The sequence below is a fragment of the Anopheles moucheti genome, chromosome 2, assembly GCF_943734755.1.
Source record: "Anopheles moucheti chromosome 2, idAnoMoucSN_F20_07, whole genome shotgun sequence".
Classification (NCBI taxonomy): Eukaryota; Metazoa; Arthropoda; class Insecta; order Diptera; family Culicidae; genus Anopheles; species Anopheles moucheti.
This window is the reverse complement of record NC_069140.1, coordinates 60584512-60603719: the sequence shown is the minus strand read 5'-3', so window position 1 is coordinate 60603719 and position 19208 is coordinate 60584512. Positions and strand designations below refer to the sequence as shown.

The following is a 19208-nucleotide window of genomic DNA, read 5'->3' as shown; positions in this document are numbered from 1 at the left end:
TTCGCGTTTCAAACAAAACACGACTTATGTTTTGATATATTTATACTTATTGACGAATAGGAGAGCATAGGGCTCTCAGTAAAGGTATTTTGCATGTTAGACATTCATTAAAGATTATCCAAGCTTACAGCATAAGAATTTACAACTCCCGGATTTGTTTCATTTTCCACTTTATCATGGTCAGACATAACCACACAACGCGGACGGGAAAGTTTAAAGTTGCGTATCCCTTGAGCAGTCACAGATGTTCCTGTTACGTCTAATAGCTTCAATTGCGGTGCTGCTGATTCGAGATGATCGAGCGATGTATCAGTGACAAGCTTATAGTTACGTATAGACAAACGCTCTAAGCCAGTAAGGTTGTGGTGTAATATATCATCCATAAGTGCACCTGCTAGTTCATTACGGGACACTCCGTACGCACAAATACCACGATCACTTATTAATGATACATAATTTGGTGCTGGTTGCCCTATACCCAGGTTTACAAAAATTTGATGCTGATTTCCATTGCCTGGTCTGTGAATAAGTTCCTGAAAATTTCCTGGCATAATAATCACATGCGGTAGCACTCGTTGTGGTGGTGGTGGTGGTTGTTCTTCATGTTCATTCTGTACTGGAATATTGGCTTCATCATGCAATCGCAAGTTCACTGTAGTAAGGGAAAATAATAATAATATAAATAAGTTAGCAAACAATTGTAACCTTTTTTTCATTTTCTAACGTTCCTATACTTTACCGTTTTGTTGTTCTACGACATGTTCAGCTTGTATTGGATTTTCGGCTAAAGCTTCATCATTTGGTCTTTCGAATCTTGGTTCAGGGCGAGGGAGCGGTGCATGATTACCGCCAGCATCGAAAATGCGTTGATAAGCATCATTTATTTGCACTTGATCCCCAAGTCGACGTAATAATCGGTGAGGATGATTTAATAGGACATTTTCCCGCCGTTGCAGTAGCAAATCGCGATTGATAATGCGTACTATATTTTGTCTATCTTGTCTATTGTTCTCATTTGCTCTTGGCGCTTCTCGGCCAGCTTCGACAGGAATATTTGCGATTGGTTGCTGTGGTTCTCGGACGATACGCATTAAATTATCTTGATTTCCACGCATATATCTTGGATAATCACCGTGTATTATACGTATCTCAAACACTCCATGTCTAGGCCGCGGAATAGGTGGAGGCAATTGAGCACCTTCTGGTGGTGCTTCGTTATGGATATGGAGCTGGTTAGCCGCGATATCGCCCTCGGGACGATCAGCCTGTTCATTCGGGAGCACATCAGGCATAGCCAAACGGTGTAATTGCTCGACGCGTTGCCGTTCGGCTTCATTATATTCGTTTAGTCCTCTTTCGGTTCGCAAATGTTCGGGACATTCCAACCTTAATTCTTTCAGAGAGTGCACAATGTTGAAACAACTAACATCCGAATCGGATATCGGCGTGTCGCGTAGGTCAAGTATTTCCAGTTTTTTGAATCCGAACCGGGTAGCTAAGCTGGCATATGGGACACTATCTTTAATATTAGCACATCCCTTCAAACTGAGATATCGTAAATTAGGAAGCTTTGAGAGAACCATTAGATCATGCGTGTCGAACCAAGCACAGTATTCAATTGTAAGCTCTTCCAGTCGAACCAGGTATTTATACATGTTCGATAGGAATGATCGCATTTGCTGATGGGGCAATATGAATTGGTTGTTAATGTTCTGCACTGATAATGCACACTTCCTAAATAACAGCGCACGTAAAGTATGGGGAAACATTATTATGTTGATTTTGTTCATATCTAAGTAGGTTTCTGTTAGCTCGATGCGCTCCAATAAAGGACAACGTGTTGCAATTGTCTGCAGGATATCAACTGTTATAGTTGGTACATTCCACATTTCAGCAGGATATACACTTGTCATACCACGAAGCTTTAAAATCTTCGTTGTAGCTGGTTGTAGGTAGCTAATACGTTGACGTACTTCCGCTGTAGTTAGTTTTGCTGATGTAAAATCTGCTTCTGTCCACAGCGTTTTGTCAGCCACTAGTCGTTGAAATCTTGAACAAGCTTTTGATAGTAGAAGTAAGCTGTTACTATCCAAATGTAGAAATATCAGCAGCAATATTTCGTCACTGAGATCTAAAATGTTAACATTTAATGCTGGCCCCAACGGTTTAGTAGTATTGTTGAAACTGGCAGCTGCTTCTATCAACTGATGCTTTACATCTGGCTCTGCTGCAACGTTATCCAGTCTATTGGATAACTTCCTTTTACGACTTTGCTCGCAAGTTTGTTGTGGCAAACCGGATACATGACTTGACGTTGAAAAGTCAGGTTCAGACCTATTTTTATCTAAGCTAATCGGATCCATCTTGTATAGTCTTGAATAAAAATAGGCACCGTAAACTTGATGTGGTTTGTGTTTACGTTACAATCCGCGACGAAGGCGTTTGGACTAATACTTGCAATTTCTCTCGATAAGAAAATGTTCTTCAGTCGCGAACGGCGACATTGGCTACTCCAGTGAGTTCAATGCAAGCGGGTTCCAAAACTATGTTTTTTTCTTTAACCAGTTACACAAAAATTGGAACTAGCGATCGAAATTTATGTTTTCCCCGAATGACATTCACAAAATATGTAATTATTTTTGACGGCTTCATCGTACTTGAAAGCAAAGTGTATGAAGACCAGGTAGTCTCATCCCAAGATGTATTAATTTTAGGTACATTTTTGCGGCTTTTGTTAGCCGGGTAAAAGATTTTTGTAGTCCCCCCCATAGGGTTCGAAGCTACCCTTGAAGGAGCGTCCAGACTGTAGACCATAACAGTTATACGTAACAAAATTTTGTTATGTTATACTTGTTACGCGTAACAAAAACAGAATGGCCAAATGTCGAATCCGTACCGTAACATATGCTCGAATTTAGCAAATTCGAGTTGTTTTGCACCGGAAACAATTTTTAAACATTGGCGGTTGATCTAAGCACGGAATTAAACTTTTTCCCATGGTCTTTGTGCGAAAATAATGTATTTCAGCAATAAAATAGATTCTTGTTACGCTACGCGGGGGATTTTGCGTCCACACTTGTTACGGTCCGTTCAGTGTTGCCAAATCATCCTAAAACGCAATTTTATGTCAATTTGGTTGCCAGAAACGCCGATTTTCTGCTCGAAAACCATTCGAGCGTATGTTACGCTTACAGTCTGGACGCTCCTTGACACAATTTTGACATGGCACTATGGACTGAGCGAAGTCATGGAAGAGACAAAATAAGAATAAATTCGTTTTCAATTTTTGTTCCCGTTGCAATCGTCGTTTTAAACGGTGAGTTAAGGGAAGTTGAGTTTTCTTTAAAATCCCTTTAAAATTGTAGTTATATTTTGTATATACTTAAACATGTAATCATTCAACTTTGGTTAAAAAAACAGCCTATGATACACCTGATCTTCATACACTTTGGTCGGCACACCAGTTGCCGTGGTTTAAATGGTAGAATTAATAGATAATTTACATTTAAATTTCATGTAAACACTAAAGCGTTAGTATGCAAAAGGTGTAGATTAAAAAATGTGAAAAATATTAAGGTTAAAACGCATTGTCTGTCCCAGTTTCATTGACAGAAAAAATACGAAAGATGATATATACGGTTTTTAGTTTTAAAGGAACCTTGGTTGTTTGACAGATTATTTTCACTATTCACCTTTTGTAAAAAACTGTGTGCGCGTTTTCGCAGTGCGTTCTTTTGCAAGAAAGTCTTCTAAAACGTACATATACGACATAAATCGATTTGAACAATCAGTGCGCTATAGTTTTTGTACACCACGTAAACTATGTCGAATCATACTCACCATCAGCTATTAGGTGTCTGGCCGAGCATAGAAAAAGTTGTTTACAAGGTACTCGGTACTGCGGATGGTACTGCAGTACTTTCTTCTATAGAATCTAACCTGTGTAATGGATTTGATAGCCGCAAGCTGGGCGAAGAATTATCGTTCATTGTCGATGAGCGTAGAGCAATGCGAATCTGCGACAAAATAGAAGATTTGGTGTGTAATTTTAGGATTAAAGAACAGCAATCGAGTCTTCCCAATGCATACGACAGTGGTACGACACAGGAAGGAAAAAAACGTCCTCTTGACCATGCGGCGTATAATCCGCCGCAACCTGTACGAGCTAAACGATTTATGCATGAAAAGGATATTACTGCCATTGCTACCAACACTTGTAATACCGAGGAGACTACCATAAAAAATGAGACTGATATTTTGGCTGGAAACAATTTTTCCGCCATCCATATAAAGCAAATGATGGAAAACGCGCAGCGAGAAATCGAAGAACGCAAACGAAAGCTGGAAAATATTAAGCTAAACAAACACTCGAATATACCGGCAACAGCTGTTGCCGCTGCATTGACTGTTAATGCAAAATTGTCTACTGCATCTGCCAAAACGATTGATGATGATTCTAAAACTTCGACAAACGTACAAACAGACAGTAAGCAAGTTGCTGGGCCGTCAGTGATATCGGACATTGAAAGGTCGAAGAAAATTGCCAAACTTCAAGAGCAAATTCGAGCCAAGCTTTCTGGCACATTGGCCAATGTCCTGCCGCAACAACATCCTCCAGTTGATAAGCCCAAACCACTGATACTAGACGCCGAGGGACGAACCGTGGATGGTAGTGGTCGTACTATTATTGTACCGCAACTTACACCGACTCTCAAGGCTAATATTCGAGCAAAAAAACGAGAAACAACAAGAAATCTGCAAGCTTCTGAACGCACAGCACTGGACGCATCGTATGAGACACAATTTCACGATGATCGCATTGTTCTTAAACCTGCGGTAAGAATTAAGCGTTCATTGCGTTTTCATGAACCAGGAAAATTTCAACAGCTTGCCGAAAGGTTGCGGATGAAGGCTCAGCTTGAAAAATTGCAGAACGAAATTTCGCAAATAGCACGGAAAACTGGAATTAGCTCTGCTACGAAACTTGCTTTAATTGCACCGAAATCTGATATTCATATGAACGATGTACCTCAAATGGAATGGTGGGATTCTGTTATACTGATGGACGATTTCAACACAATAGATGCACAAGGAAATATATCCATTAGAGAATCATCCATTACTAATCTTATCGAGCATCCAACGCAAATGCGACCCCCGAGTAAGTATTAAATTGTCTTTGTACGATCATAAATTAGTATTCCCGCAACCTCGAAACGTTAGTAAAATATGTGAGTACCATTAGAATGAGCTTGTAAAACTAACTGTAGTAGTTAGCTCAGTCAAAAAAGCCCCAGTTGAAGTTTTAGTTCTTACCAAGACAAGTATACACATGAAAAACTGCTGCTGTTCAGTAGAGTTTTATTGAGTTTTTGAGAGCTGTACATCTAGATGTACTCTGTACTCTCTCTATCTATCAGTGCTGAAATATTAGGTTTAAGAATGGATTAACCCTATTCGCTTATAACTTTTTTTCTACGAATGGTAGCAATTCAAAACCTGGAATATATATGAAATTCACGGTAATTTTCCAAGAAATGTATGTGAGCCATTTTTTTTAAATTATTTACTCAACGTTTTTCGATTTTTTTTATCGATAACACTATTCCTTGCATCCGGTTTACCCTATTCCGATATCGATGCAATGTTTAGATGAAAATTAATTTAACTTATAGTTTACATTGCTATTGATAGTTGTTAAAGCTGTGTACCACGATTCTAATTTAAATTTATCAGAATTTTAGTAAACGTAAGTATAAAGTTATATTATTTTTAAATTTGAATTAAAACCGTTACTAACAACTCATTAATTCTTTTGTTGCAATCGTAAGAAATTATTTTAACTAATTGGATAAATATTATTATTAAACTGTCTGTAAACAATGTGTATTTGAAGTTTTGTGTGTTATGAGTCTAATGTGGGAATGAGTCTAGCAAGGAAAGATGGGTTAGATTTAACGGTTTTAATTCAAATTTTAGCTCCTATATCTTTTTATTTACTTTAACTAAAAATTTGAAAACTTATGTTAGTCTCGTGATATCCGACTCAAATAACTATCAAAAGCATGTTGTTGTGAATTTTTCTTATGTTTAGTCATTTTATTGAAAAAATCACGTCAACTTTGAAGAGCTATAGCATGAAAATTGATTTGAGTTGAGGCGACTTATTAAAACCAGTATGAACTGGAAGAGTTAAATAAATTTTCATCTCAACATTGCATTTAAATCGGATTTCTTTCTGTTTATCCAGATGCCAGGAACAGGATTTTTATTTGTTTGTTAGTGACAGGGTTAATAAATACAGGCAGACCCCGAGATACGTATTTCTTTTTATACGCGGAATCGGACAATCGCGGTTTTTGGAAATTTGACAGATGACCTAGTTTATAGCACAAAATCTATCACATTGTGAAAAATTGGTCTAATATTCTTCTTTTGTCATATAAAATATTTCTTTCTAACTTTTTTAAAATACAGGCAATCCCCAAGATACGCGGTTCGCCTTACGCGGATTCGGATGAGCTAGTTTATAGCACAATATCTAAGCAAAAAGGTTAAAATTTGGTTGAAATAACCTTTTTTGTCTTATTGGTCTTATTATCTTAACATTTCTTTCCAGCTTATTTTTATGTAATCTTTCTAAAAATCGCCTGTTTCGGCGAATAAATTAATTGCAGAGAAGAAAGTCGACTCTGTGACTTTGAAGTGTTAGCAAAAAACATAGCACACTCTAAGATCCTCAGGAAACAATTAGAAGAAAGCAAAAAAAAATATCAAGGACAAAGAAAAAAACATACCAAAAAAAATTATACCTTGAAAACAAAAAAATACTAAAATATTTATGTAGCATCAAAACAAACGACATTACAAACAAGATACAAATCGACACGAAATTGACAGAAGAAATAGGATAAAAAAATAACAAAAACAAAGAAACTATCAGACAAATAGCAACAACGAAAATAGCAACAAGAAAGAACATAGGCCCGAACATATCCACGGATGGGAACCAAAACAAAAAAAAGGCAGGCATAGGCATATACATACAAGACAAACATAGACACATATACCACGAATACAATCTAAAAAACATACCATCGACAACGACAATTGAACAAATCGTTCTCTATCACTCCAGTCAGAATGACATCTCCATTAGAATTAATTATTCGGCATCCTTCGCTATAAAACACGGCTGTGCTCTTGATTTGCTCTCCGCCGGATAGATTTTTGCACTACCATGTTGAATTGCATGGTTCTTTTGTTCGCAGCCAGGACCATTTCCCTTCTATCCTTTAAGTGGATATCCATTTTTTGTGGATGTCCGCCGCCTGCTCAATATTTTCATCCACTGCGTAGGATTTCGCGTAACTCGAATTCCTTTTTTAATATCGTTTATATTTAATTTTCAGGAATCATTTCCATCTTTTCACGTTAAGAAATACATAGATCATCGATATGTTCACCTTTATTTCAGTACATAGAGTAAATTTTTATCAAAAAATATATTCATAATATGAAAATATAACGTGTTTTTGAGAAAATTTTTCCAAAAATTTGAATTTCACATACCAAATTACACGTACTGTCAAAAATTTGGTATTCGCGTATCTCGAATTTGCGTAACACGAGTGTCGCGTAACTTGGGATTGTGCCTGTTTTGAACGTCAAAAATGTATTAGTTGCTCACGAGGAAATGAACAGAATGAGATGCAACTGTCAATCTTTATACCATTTTATTTAGAACTAAAAGTATGACATCAAATACGAATTTAAAAACTGTTTCGTTGATGGCGTATTTCGCTTATTAGTTATTTTAAGGAAACCTAAAAATACATTTACTTTACAAATTACCTTATTGTTTCACTACCGCGCTAATTGCGACCTTTCTTCAACGGGTGTATCTTATCAAATAACGAATAAACGTGCTGCTTGTCTATGTTCTCATTTGCAAACAAAAAGTTGCTAAGACAAATCTGTTGTTCTATGTAATTCCACGACAAATACCTTTCGTGGCAATTATATGTTTATGCGTGTGTTCTTCTGAGACACCATTTCAAGGACATGCGATTTTTACCCAATAAAACAAATTTCCTTGGACCCTGATGCATCCTCCCACTGGATCACCTTGTGGTATAACTTCGTGCGACTATTTTCACACTCACAAGTACCAACGGTCGTTCACATACACCGACACTGACAAACATCATCCATCTAACGACAGTCGCTTCACAACTACAATTAGGCAACTGCACTTCACGCCAGCAGCGTTGTAGCTTCTCCAGCATTTTCCGCATCATGACCTATACCTCTTCCCATGGTTCCGGTTTATCCAGCATAAGCTGGAGCATGTACGTCTGGCTCATCGTTGACCCAATGGTAGTGTTACGCTCACTTCGCTCACTTTTAAACCTCGAACAGTGGAACAGCACATGGTTCGGAGTTTCATACACCATCCTGCTCCTTGGTGTGGTAGCGTGGTGAAACCTATTCAGCTATTATGATTAGTGACTATTTTCAGTTGGTTTAGGTTTGCAGTGATCAGAGTGACCAGAGTGTCTACGAGACCCTAAGGTCTCATGATGGGGCTGATGAATCTCCTGGCTATTTACCCGCCTTCGGTAAGAGAATCAGTTTCTGTTTTTTTTTCTAGTTCGAAGCAAAATTAACCGAATCTAAACTGTGCTGGAGCGTTTTCTGGAACACTTCCGGAAAAGCCTGCATTGTCGCCTTTACTATTACATTTGGTATTCCATCTGTTCCAGGAGCCTGTTATGGAGCTGGAGTCCATATTCGGATTCAGGAACGTTAAACGGTTGGTTCAGAATTGGCGAATCGTGGGTTGGAAAGAGTTCCTCTATATTAGTTTTTAGCTTCAGGGCACATCTTTTCTATGGGTTCAAATCGTGATTATCCCTTTTTCGTAAGGAATACCAACTCATTGTCCCATGGATTTCTCACATTGCGATTGCGCGATGTGTAGCGAATCACCTGATGGTCACTAAGAGTGTATGCTAAAGATGTGATTTTTTATTCGTCTAGAATCCCTAAAATCTCAATATTTCACTCTCTGGAAAGAGTTGACTCTTTGAAGAGTTTGTATACGTAGTGAAATATTAAACCTTACTTGTTTTTTTTCGTTAGCACGACCTGGCCGAATCGTAGATTGATTCGCTGTTCTCAAGCGCCAAAAGGGTAAATGATTCAATCAAGACATTAAAAGGAACATTTCTTTTACTATAATACATGGATTTTTCGTATTGAAAACAAAACACTCATAACCGAGCGGAAAAATAAATTACAAGCAGTATTTTTGGAACGATTTTTAAAACACCGCTAAAATTCACATATATTAAATTAAATAAATTGGGGCGGCCCGGTGGCATGATGGTAGCGGAGCCGGTCTTCACACGAATGGACCGGACCAAAATCCCATCCGGACCAATCCCCCGTAGCAAGGACTGACTATCCTGCTACGTGGTAAAATAAGTCGATACGGCCAGGTCGTTCTAACGAAAACAAAAAGAAAAAAATTAAATGACAAATAACTGTTGTATTCATAATCTTAACATAATATAAATATACAATAAAATATTCTAAAATTGTTTTTAAATCTTTACTCACCCTCAAAAAAAGTAATAACAGCATTATTTCATAAAACCGTTACACCAACAACCAACAAATTCGTTCAAAATCCTTTGCTCAAAGCCTCGCGGATTTCGCTCCATAAGCAGCGGGGCCACGAGCGCTGAGACTTTCGAGGCGAGTACTTGGTTCGATGTTTTCAAATTAACGTGCTGTTAAGTGAACATATATTGCGCGCAAAAGAATGGGCAGACTTAGCTGACAGCATGCGTCCTTGCACGGGATTTTCTAAGTCTCACCCACGTCCGTTCAGGCTCAGCGCAGAGCAACCGCGCCTGCTTAATGCAGGAGCAGGATCGCTGCGATGAAGGATAATGCGAGACGAAATCTATTCTCAACGGTAACACAAAGCCGAAGATTTATTTCCTGAACGGTCAGATACGTTGGGATACATATCCATATTCCGTTCCTTGTTTCATCTCTCGTCTCTTGATGTCCTGTTCCTTGCGCGGAACAGCTTTATTGGCAGCATCTTGAAATGCTGCTATGCACAGAACTGACGAATCTAGCACAATACTTCCAGTACTTTACATTGTACTGTTGCATGCTGAATAATAGCCGGCTACTTGGGAAGTGTACACATGCTGTGCTACCAGCGCAATGAAAAATAAACTGCGCAAAACGTGCGAACGGCAAAGTGTTAATATGCAGACTATCTGTCTACGCATGGAATGCGTGCGTTCATTAAATGAGCATAACTGCACTGCAAAGGTTCATATGGTTTTATTAGCGCTGCATCAATGCAGAGTTGATTCACGATCAAAACGAGAAGCGTCAATAGTTACCCAGTCATGCAAAGGCGGTTAAATTTCTTTTGTTCTCATAGTCAAGCAAGGGTTTACTCGACCTACGAATAAAGCACCGGTAGTCAGATGTGACGACCTTCTCGCACACACTCTCACCGGAATGTTATATAAAGCCCCGCGTAACCGCGCCTACTTCAGGTGCCCACCGGCTGTGTGTGTTGGGTGTGGGACTACGCCGGGTTGTAGCAAAAATAAGATCCTAGGCAAAAAAGGGGGATGGGGGAGCAAAATCACTCTATGGCTTTGAAGTGAGAGCCGTTATCAGAGAATAATACTCTTTTTCCCCATACTATTTGCGTGGCGATGGTGCTTTAATGAAAGAGAATATTGGATTAAGTCGGTCGACCAGCAGCAATAGGAACATCCTTCAAGGTCGCGCGAGTAACTTGGCTCAAGACGTTGTTTACGGTTTACAAACAAAGGGTAAAATTTTTGTACCCTCATGTGGTACAGAACGCCATAAAGCAATGCCTAGGAATGTATCAATTTATACCAATCTTTCAAAATATCTTAGGAGAAAGTGTACCAATTGTTTGGTTACAGTGTTGTCATAATTTAGAATCGATGGTTTGTAAGTAAATAATAAATTAATTACGATTTAATGCAAAAATTACAGCACCGAAATAACACACCACTTATACCATGAAGCGAGATTCCATAGTACGATGCGAAGGTCGATAGAGCACATGTCGCTGGATAAAGCGCCTACGATGCGATGATCGATAGAGTATACGCAGTACGCTGCGCTGGTTGCTGTGGCGTCTTATAGAGAGAGCGGTTTGGCCAGCCAGGCATACGAAAGGATCGAATAAGTAACAACACACACAGTACACAGGCATATTCGCTGACAACACACGTGCTGTCGGTTGGACGCTTTGAATGAGAGGTTAAATAAGCCATTGCTTATTCAACCTACACAACACACACACACACACAATACACAGGTACGAACGCTGTCGACACACCCGTTGTCGGTCGATCGATTTAAATGGTCTGGTGCGTTGCGATGTCCGTATACGCGCGATTAAGGGTGTATCGTGATTTTCCGTGTGTATAACGTGTGTGTTCGTCCTTTATCTCATGTCGCATGTAGGCGAGAACGAGAGATCCGAATAAAAAATGTTTGGGCAGAGTCCAATTTCTCGCTGTGTAAGATCAAATTCATTATCACATGGTGTGACACACTAATTCACAGTCACAAAACGCTCAGCTTGACGATTCGCCTATGTGCGACGGAGAAGAAAGACATTTGCGAGGAAGACACACTAATTAAACCCACCTATACATACAAGATCGATGTGGGCTACGTGTACAAGTGTGTGAGAATGATGGTGGAGAAGTGTGAAGCGTGAAAAAAACCACTCAAATCGAGATAGCTTTGGAGGGGAATTTCCATTCCTTGTGGGAGTGAGCAGGACCGAGATACCGGTTAGAGCGAGCACTTTTAAGTTTTGTTTTTTAAGGGGCTTGGTCGAAATGTGGCGTTTGAGAAATGTGTCTAAAAAGATTTTAAACCCCTTGCAAAAATAAAACACACACACACACACGATACGTTTTTTTAATTATACAGAACAATAGATACTTAGCTTTTTTAAAATTGCGAACAATATAGCAAGCTCCACGTTTATCATACGCACAAACGAGGCAGTGTGTGTTGTACGATCAGCCCGTATGCTCCGTACGCGTCTTTCTAATAGAAGCATGCGTAGCGTTCAGACAGGATCTCGCATCGTTCCCCCTCGTTCCTTTCATACATATTTTCTTTGCGGTTTTTACTGCACGAATACGTTTACATGCTGACGTTAGACAAAAAGGGTTGTACAAATCAGTAAAAATTATTCTGTGAATCTAATGGTTGGTTTGGAAATGGTTTATGATAATAAGATAATTTGAAACTTCCATTTCTGCCGGAAAATGAAACCACGAGTATGCTATCCACATAAACAACACTATTAGCGAGAATTATCGTGTTTCAGATCAGATGAGCCAGGTTTACCTCAACACTCAACAAGCGCACCTGAGGTTTTGAGTTTTGTGGGAATCCCATCGTCCGTGGCTCCGTAACTTATAAATGTAGAGAGATTATGAGCGTTTGGGAACGTGTGCGCTTATCGTGTAAAAGAGAGAGAGAGAGAGCGCATCCAGGTAGTAAGCAGCGTGCTCTTCCTTGCGAGGCAGAATTATTTTAGAACTGATCGTGAGTACACGAAATAAAGTGACAGTAATTCAAAATTCGGTTATTTTAATTTTTTCTTTCAATTCTACATGAATGTACCTCTTTTTAGCATGCGTAGCGTTCAGACAGGATCTCGCATCGTTCCCCCTCGTTCCTTTCATACATATTTTCTTTGCGGTTTTTACTGCACGAATACGTTTACATGCTGACGTTAGACAAAAAGGGTTGTACAAATCAGTAAAAATTATTCTGTGAATCTAATGGTTGGTTTGGAAATGGTTTATGATAATAAGATAATTTGAAACTTCCATTTCTGCCGGAAAATGAAACCACGAGTATGCTCTCCACATAAACAACACTATTAGCGAGAATTATCGTGTTTCAGATCAGATGAGCCAGGTTTACCTCAACACTCAACAAGCGCACCTGAGGTTTTGAGTTTTGTGGGAATCCCATCGTCCGTGGCTCCGTAACTTATAAATGTAGAGAGATTATGAGCGTTTGGGAACGTGTGCGCTTATCGTGTAAAAGAGAGAGAGAGAGAGCGCATCCAGGTAGTAAGCAGCGTGCTCTTCCTTGCGAGGCAGAATTATTTTAGAACTGATCGTGAGTACACGAAATAAAGTGACAGTAATTCAAAATTCGGTTATTTTAATTTTTTCTTTCAATTCTACATGAATGTACCTCTTTTTAATAACATTTTATACTCTAACTAGATTTTGTATTGAAAAATTGTTGGTTGTATTGAAAAGATGAAATGATACATTATAGCAAAGTAACTTTTAGATTATATTTAATATGGCATACAAAAGAGTTACAAACGAAATTTATTCTTTGAACAAATTTTTAGTGGCTTGTAAAACGTCGTATTTATATTAAAACGTTTATAAACAATGCCGTTTTTGTTGTGTTTGGGAGGCATAATGTTAAAATAATAACGGAACATACCTTCGCATTCGGGGTCTAAGATCAAATCCCATCAGAACTGTGTTTTTTCATGACGAACGGCCAGAAAGTAATTGACATAACTATTAATAACTTAATCGATTGTACAATTAGGGTAGCTTGATCTATTTTACAATAATTTGGAGACATTTCCTGCTCCGGACAGTAAAAGGGTACCTTATCCGGCGTATTCCCTAGGCCGTGTATTTGGGCCATCGCTGAATATATTATCTAGCATCGTGTAACGTTACACGTATATTACACGTTGTGAGATAAGAAACAAGTAAGCAATATCAATTTACAGATTGATATTGTAGTTTTTATTTTTTATTCATTCGCGAGCATGAAGCTAACAAATAATGACGCAATTAAACTTGCATTCGGCATTGAAATAAAAAAAAATATTATTGTGGCATATATTATTACTTATAGCACTACTTGTATAACAACAAGGACATGTGATTTGACTAAATGATTTGCTGTATTGCTGCTTCAATTGGAATCATCTCTAGCAGCTGTGGCTAAAAATAGATTCATATCGCCAATATCTTGCCATAGTAGTGAAGAAGGAGTCAGCTGCCACAAAGAAGAAAATCTATATGAACAGACTTTCGAGTCACTAACTGGAGGCCCGCTGTAATACGCAAGCGGAGAAGCGCGCAAGCTACTGGATACCACTAGGTGGAACTTGAAGCGGCAGGCAAGTTTATAGTTGCCACTTCGGAGAATGGCAGTATAAAATTAGCTCTATGCAGAATACATGGATTCACTGAGATGACCAACTGGGTATTAGTTGTTAGAAGTAGTATTGGAAAAGGAGTTTAAGAGAGGATAAGCTTATGTCCTACTCGGATGTGGAGTTTTGGAGACAATAAGGCACAATTTCTCCATCAAATCTGATTTTTTTCTAACTGGTTACCAAGGTTATCGTATCACTCGGCAAGGTTGTCCAGGATGGTTCGTAAAACGTCTTGTATTTCGACGACGTCCCTGCTAGCAACTGAAAAGACGACGTCGTCTGCCAATTGTCTAATACTGCAGTTGGGTGCTAGACAAGATTCTATTTCACAATCATAAAATTTATGGAGGCTCTTGTGCAAGTCCATGGTAGCTGGTTCGGTTCAATTGAACGTGACCAATTTTTGAGATTCTTAGCATTTTCATACAAAGGGTTTCCCCAGACACGACAACAGAGATATCAGACGATATGAATCGTGTCTTGATGACGGTTTACCAGGCTTCAAAATAGTGATAACTTTTACTTCTCTCTCTTGTTGCCGGACGATGTTAAGTTCCAACATATTGTTAACGATTCTCAAAAATCGTTTCTTGTCCACGTCTGGTAGGTTTTGCAGCAGTTTTGGATTGGATCACTGCCAGGCGCATCTTGGATGTAATTTTGCACTGGAACGAAATCGCGGCAAAACTTGTGAGCAAACTCGTTAAGCCATTAGCCGGAAAAACCATTCGTTCTCGTTGGTATTGTTGTTGTTTCGCATCCTTCTACCCATTTTCCAAAGCGAATTTAGTGAAGAGGAAAGATCAAGATTATTGACGTATCTACATCTATAACTCTTCTTTCGCCTTCAAAAGGTTTTTGCACAACCTCTCCAGCCCTTTATATTAAAGCTTTAAATGTCTCTCGCATTTAAATCCTCGCCTATGAATGCCCCGCTTCTTGTTAAAAGTCGCTTGGCAGTCCTTGTCCCAGTTTTTTCCATGCTTGACGTTTCTCGCTTGTTTGAGCTTAGGGATGCACTTATTTATAATTGAAACAAGATTTTCATATTCCTTTACAGGAGTCCAATTATCTCCTACAAGAGAAAGCAAAGCAGCTACTAATTCGTCGTATCTTGTCCAGTCAATGTTCCTCCAATGTCCAAGTCTCATTCGACGGCGTTCTGACGACGTTGCCATTGCATGCCCATAAGTCTTATTTTAAGATTTCCAGTTCTTGAAGCCCCCAATAAAACCGTAATAAAGCACTGTTAAAATCTTCTCTAGAGTTAACGTTCTAATGAGAGAATTCTCTCATTTTTTCTTGGGAGACAACCATGCCTCATATTTAACACTCATTGTATGTCACAATAAAATTTATCTTTTATTCTATTCCTGGTCCTTGCCGCTGGTCTCTGTTTTGGTTTGGGAGTAATTAAATAGCTTGCGTATGTACAGAAACTTATGCCATGAAAATTTAATCGATGAATTGTGGCATGATATCTCGAAATATAAAAAGCGCCTTTATTATAATGAATATGCTCTAAAATCGATCCAAAATTATTTTGTATGCGCGCACTGTATTTTCCATAGTTTCTTTCAAAGTCATCAAGTTTGCATGCCCATACATGAAATTATTAATCAAAAATCAGTATGGCTAACATATACTGTAAACAAAAAAAGAAAATTATGCCAAGATTGATTCCATTAAATTAATTGCAAAAGATCTCCATTGCAGAAACCTGCGGAGTCTTTGGTTTTAAATCAATATTATTACAATCATATTTAAACAGCAAATACTTCACAAACACTAAACCAATACCGCTTTATACCAAAAAAATCTTCAAACGCAGCGTTTGATACAATGTTAAAGCAATAACGTTATGTTAAGACAGTTATCACGACCAGTAGCTCATCTGCAAGTATCCATCGTCCACTGTAAAAAATGTAAACAAATACTGGTTGGTTTCAATATTGGTAGTAAAAAGATCAAATGGTCTTAAGACACGAAAAGTCCAACAAACTTGAAATGACAAGACTGATTAGGACAATCAAAAGTCATCATAAAACTAATTTGATTTGGTACAACTATGATAAAACTTTATAAAAACTTGTTTAAGATGTGTCCTAGATGACCTTCCAACTAAAATCCAGACCCAATGATGGACATAGAGACAGATTCAGTGCACTTGCCCTACTTTTTGGTGTCGGCATCCTAGTTGCCTCTCTTGAGTTAAGGATGGAACACGCAAACGTGTCGCATAACTCTCGAATGATGGGAGCGCGGATATCATCCTTATCGCTTTTCCATTCAATTACATGGGAGTTGAAATATCTCAGGATTAAAAGCGGCCCAGGGTTAACCATAGAACTACCGGACTAGTCATTTTGACTTGTCTGGTACTTATCAATTTCAATTATTTCTTAAAATTAAACAATTATACCAATGTTAATGCATGACTTTTACACATGGAAAGGAATGTGAATTTCTATGTATTCCAAAATAAAATTATCAGTTTATATATAATTGTTATATAATTCAACTATCGTTTCCTTTGAATAGCTTTCAAACACATGGGCTCATGCAAGTCTTTCTAATTGCGTATGAGAAATCCAATCTCAGGAATAATAGTGTTGCGATCTAGTTGATGATTGTCGAAACTATACGGAAACTGTAGTAGGGGTTCGATAAAACTTAGTGTAACTACATTTATCGGCGTACAAGGAGAGACGGTTGGACAAACACCATTCACAAAAATCATTTAGACTATTTTGTAAACCGTCACAATCGCTTACACTATTAATAACATTATAAATTTTTACAGATAAAATAAATACATCAACAATGATTGATTCGGTAAAATGAAGGACCATAATAAATAGAATAAATAATAGATAATATTTGGTTTTTGACTAGTTTTTCAAAAAGAGCTCATTTTTTATTGCTAAAAAGTGCTAGTGCTAGTGCTAAAAAGTGGGGTACTTTAAGACAATTTCTACGTTGTCAAAACGTGCCAGTATCTTTATAAAAAGATTGTAATATATCATGACAATGAAAAAAATCAGCAGTAAAATTAATCAGCAGCGTAGTTATAGGCTGGGTGTGAAAATATCCAGGTGATACGTAAACAGAAAGCAAGAAAGACCATAATTTGAAGCTATCCGTATTTAGAATAAGAACAAGCTCTTGCTATAAAAAAACGCAGTAGTTGTAAAACAAACAACCGGATTATCAGTATAGATTTTGATGATGACGTGCATTCGCCATTTTTCACTAATAACAATATTATTCGATTTTGCTTTTATTTCAGATGAATCGTCGAGAGGTGTTTATCTACCAGTATTTCTAACTAAAAAAGAAAGACGCAAATTGCGACGTCAAAACCGCCGAGAAGCATGGAAAGAAGAGCAGGAAAAAATACGTCTTGGACTAGAAGCACCGCCGGAGCCAAAGCTAAGAATTTCCAATTTGATGCGAGTGTTAGGAACTGAAGCGGTGCAAGATCCAACCAAGATAGAAGCACATGTACGTGAACAGATGGTTAAGCGGCAAAAAATACATGAAGAAGCAAATGCAGCTCGTAAACTGACCGACGACCAACGTCGAGAAAAAAAAAATCGTAAAATGAAGGAAGATACCACGCTAGGAGTTAGTGTTGCTGTATATCGTATTCGTGAACTGCAAGAACAACAAAGCAAAAAGTTCAAGGTTGAAACTAATGCGAAACAACTTTTCTTAACTGGCGCTTGTGTTCTTTTTCGAGATTGTTGCGTAGTGGTGGTGGAGGGAGGTCCAAAACAACAGAAAAAGTACCGAAGGCTAATGCTCCATCGTATAAAATGGGAAGAAGATTTGGTTAAAAATGCTGATGGAAAAGAGATTTCCAACTCATGCGTGCTCGTTTGGGAAGGAATGAATCAACGTAGAAACTTTGGAGAATTTAAGTATAAATCTTTTCCGTTAGAAAAAAGTGCTAGAGATTTTTTCCAAAAACATCATGTTGAACATTATTGGGATTTGGCATATTCTGGCGCTGTTTTAGAAGCATCGGAAGATGTATGATTAGTTTAAGAAACAAATTAAAGCAACATGATTGCTAAAAGTACTGCACTGTTCGTTAATAGTTTTTCAAACTGGTTCAAAGGCATGCTTTCAGTCAAAAGGAAAAGCATAAAACCTCACCCTTCAAATCTAATAAATTGTATTGTATTGTAATTATTTTCTGTTCTTAATTAAATCACGATTGGATGACTTGGATGATTGGTTGAGAAAGAGATTCCTCAATGAGTATTCAAAAATAAAACACCCCGCGCGCACAGAGAACTCTCAAAAACGAGAGAGGAAGATGGCCCAAACTCCATACAAGAAAATGGTTCAACGGAAGCGAAAAATTCAGACTTCCCAAAGAGAGTAGTTCGAGTCAAAAATAAAAAGTGCTCGCTCTAACCGATGTTGCTCTCCTGCTTGCGCTGCCGCCGAATCGAAAGCTCGCTCGATGACTGTTTCAAACCTGAAGGATATTCTCATCCTGTTCGCTTCTTCGGCGTCATGCGGTCTCGCTCGTGCTGATTATTTGATATTGCGCACACACATGTGCATTTTCTTCGTCAAATTTGCCGTGTGAAGCAGTACATTTTTACTACGGTTTTTGATATGAGGAACTGGATGGTGTTGCAAGCGCGCTAATGTTGTGATGAAAATCCAACCATAAGTTATATGGCACGATATGTAGAAGCAAGGTTTGATGTATATTTTTTATTACATCAATCATTTATGCGTGTAACTCTAAACGGGGCCATTATTACAACGAAGTCATTATGGCTAGGAATGGTACCGCCATGTATATCACAAAAGGATCGGTTGCTTTAACTTTAAGGAACTGTAGGTTTGCATCTCCCGAAAAAACAAGACACCACAC

General features: G+C 38.2%; 2 protein-coding genes across 3 annotated transcripts; one reads left to right on the top strand and one right to left on the bottom strand.

Annotated features, from left to right (window-relative positions):
* Position 1: 1 nt before the first annotated feature.
* LOC128310120 (uncharacterized) lies at positions 2-2531 on the bottom strand. The gene is made up of 2 exons (XM_053046672.1): positions 740-2531; positions 2-652 (listed from the first exon to the last, which is right to left on the bottom strand). The coding sequence occupies exons 1-2, from the start codon at positions 2361-2363 to the stop codon at positions 108-110; spliced, it is 2169 nt and encodes a 722-aa protein (XP_052902632.1). The 5' UTR covers positions 2364-2531; the 3' UTR covers positions 2-107.
* Positions 2532-3750: 1219 nt separating this feature from the next.
* LOC128309770 (U4/U6 small nuclear ribonucleoprotein Prp3) lies at positions 3751-18505 on the top strand. 2 transcript variants are annotated; one of them, XM_053046239.1, is made up of 3 exons: positions 3751-4413; positions 4492-5161; positions 17601-18505. In XM_053046239.1, exons 1-3 carry the CDS (start codon positions 3823-3825, stop codon positions 18350-18352), a joined length of 2013 nt encoding a protein of 670 aa, XP_052902199.1. In that variant the 5' UTR covers positions 3751-3822; the 3' UTR covers positions 18353-18505. The 2 variants fall into 2 exon arrangements, with proteins under 2 accessions (XP_052902199.1, XP_052902197.1); XM_053046237.1 differs by having other exon boundaries at positions 3751-5161.
* Positions 18506-19208: the final 703 nt, after the last annotated feature.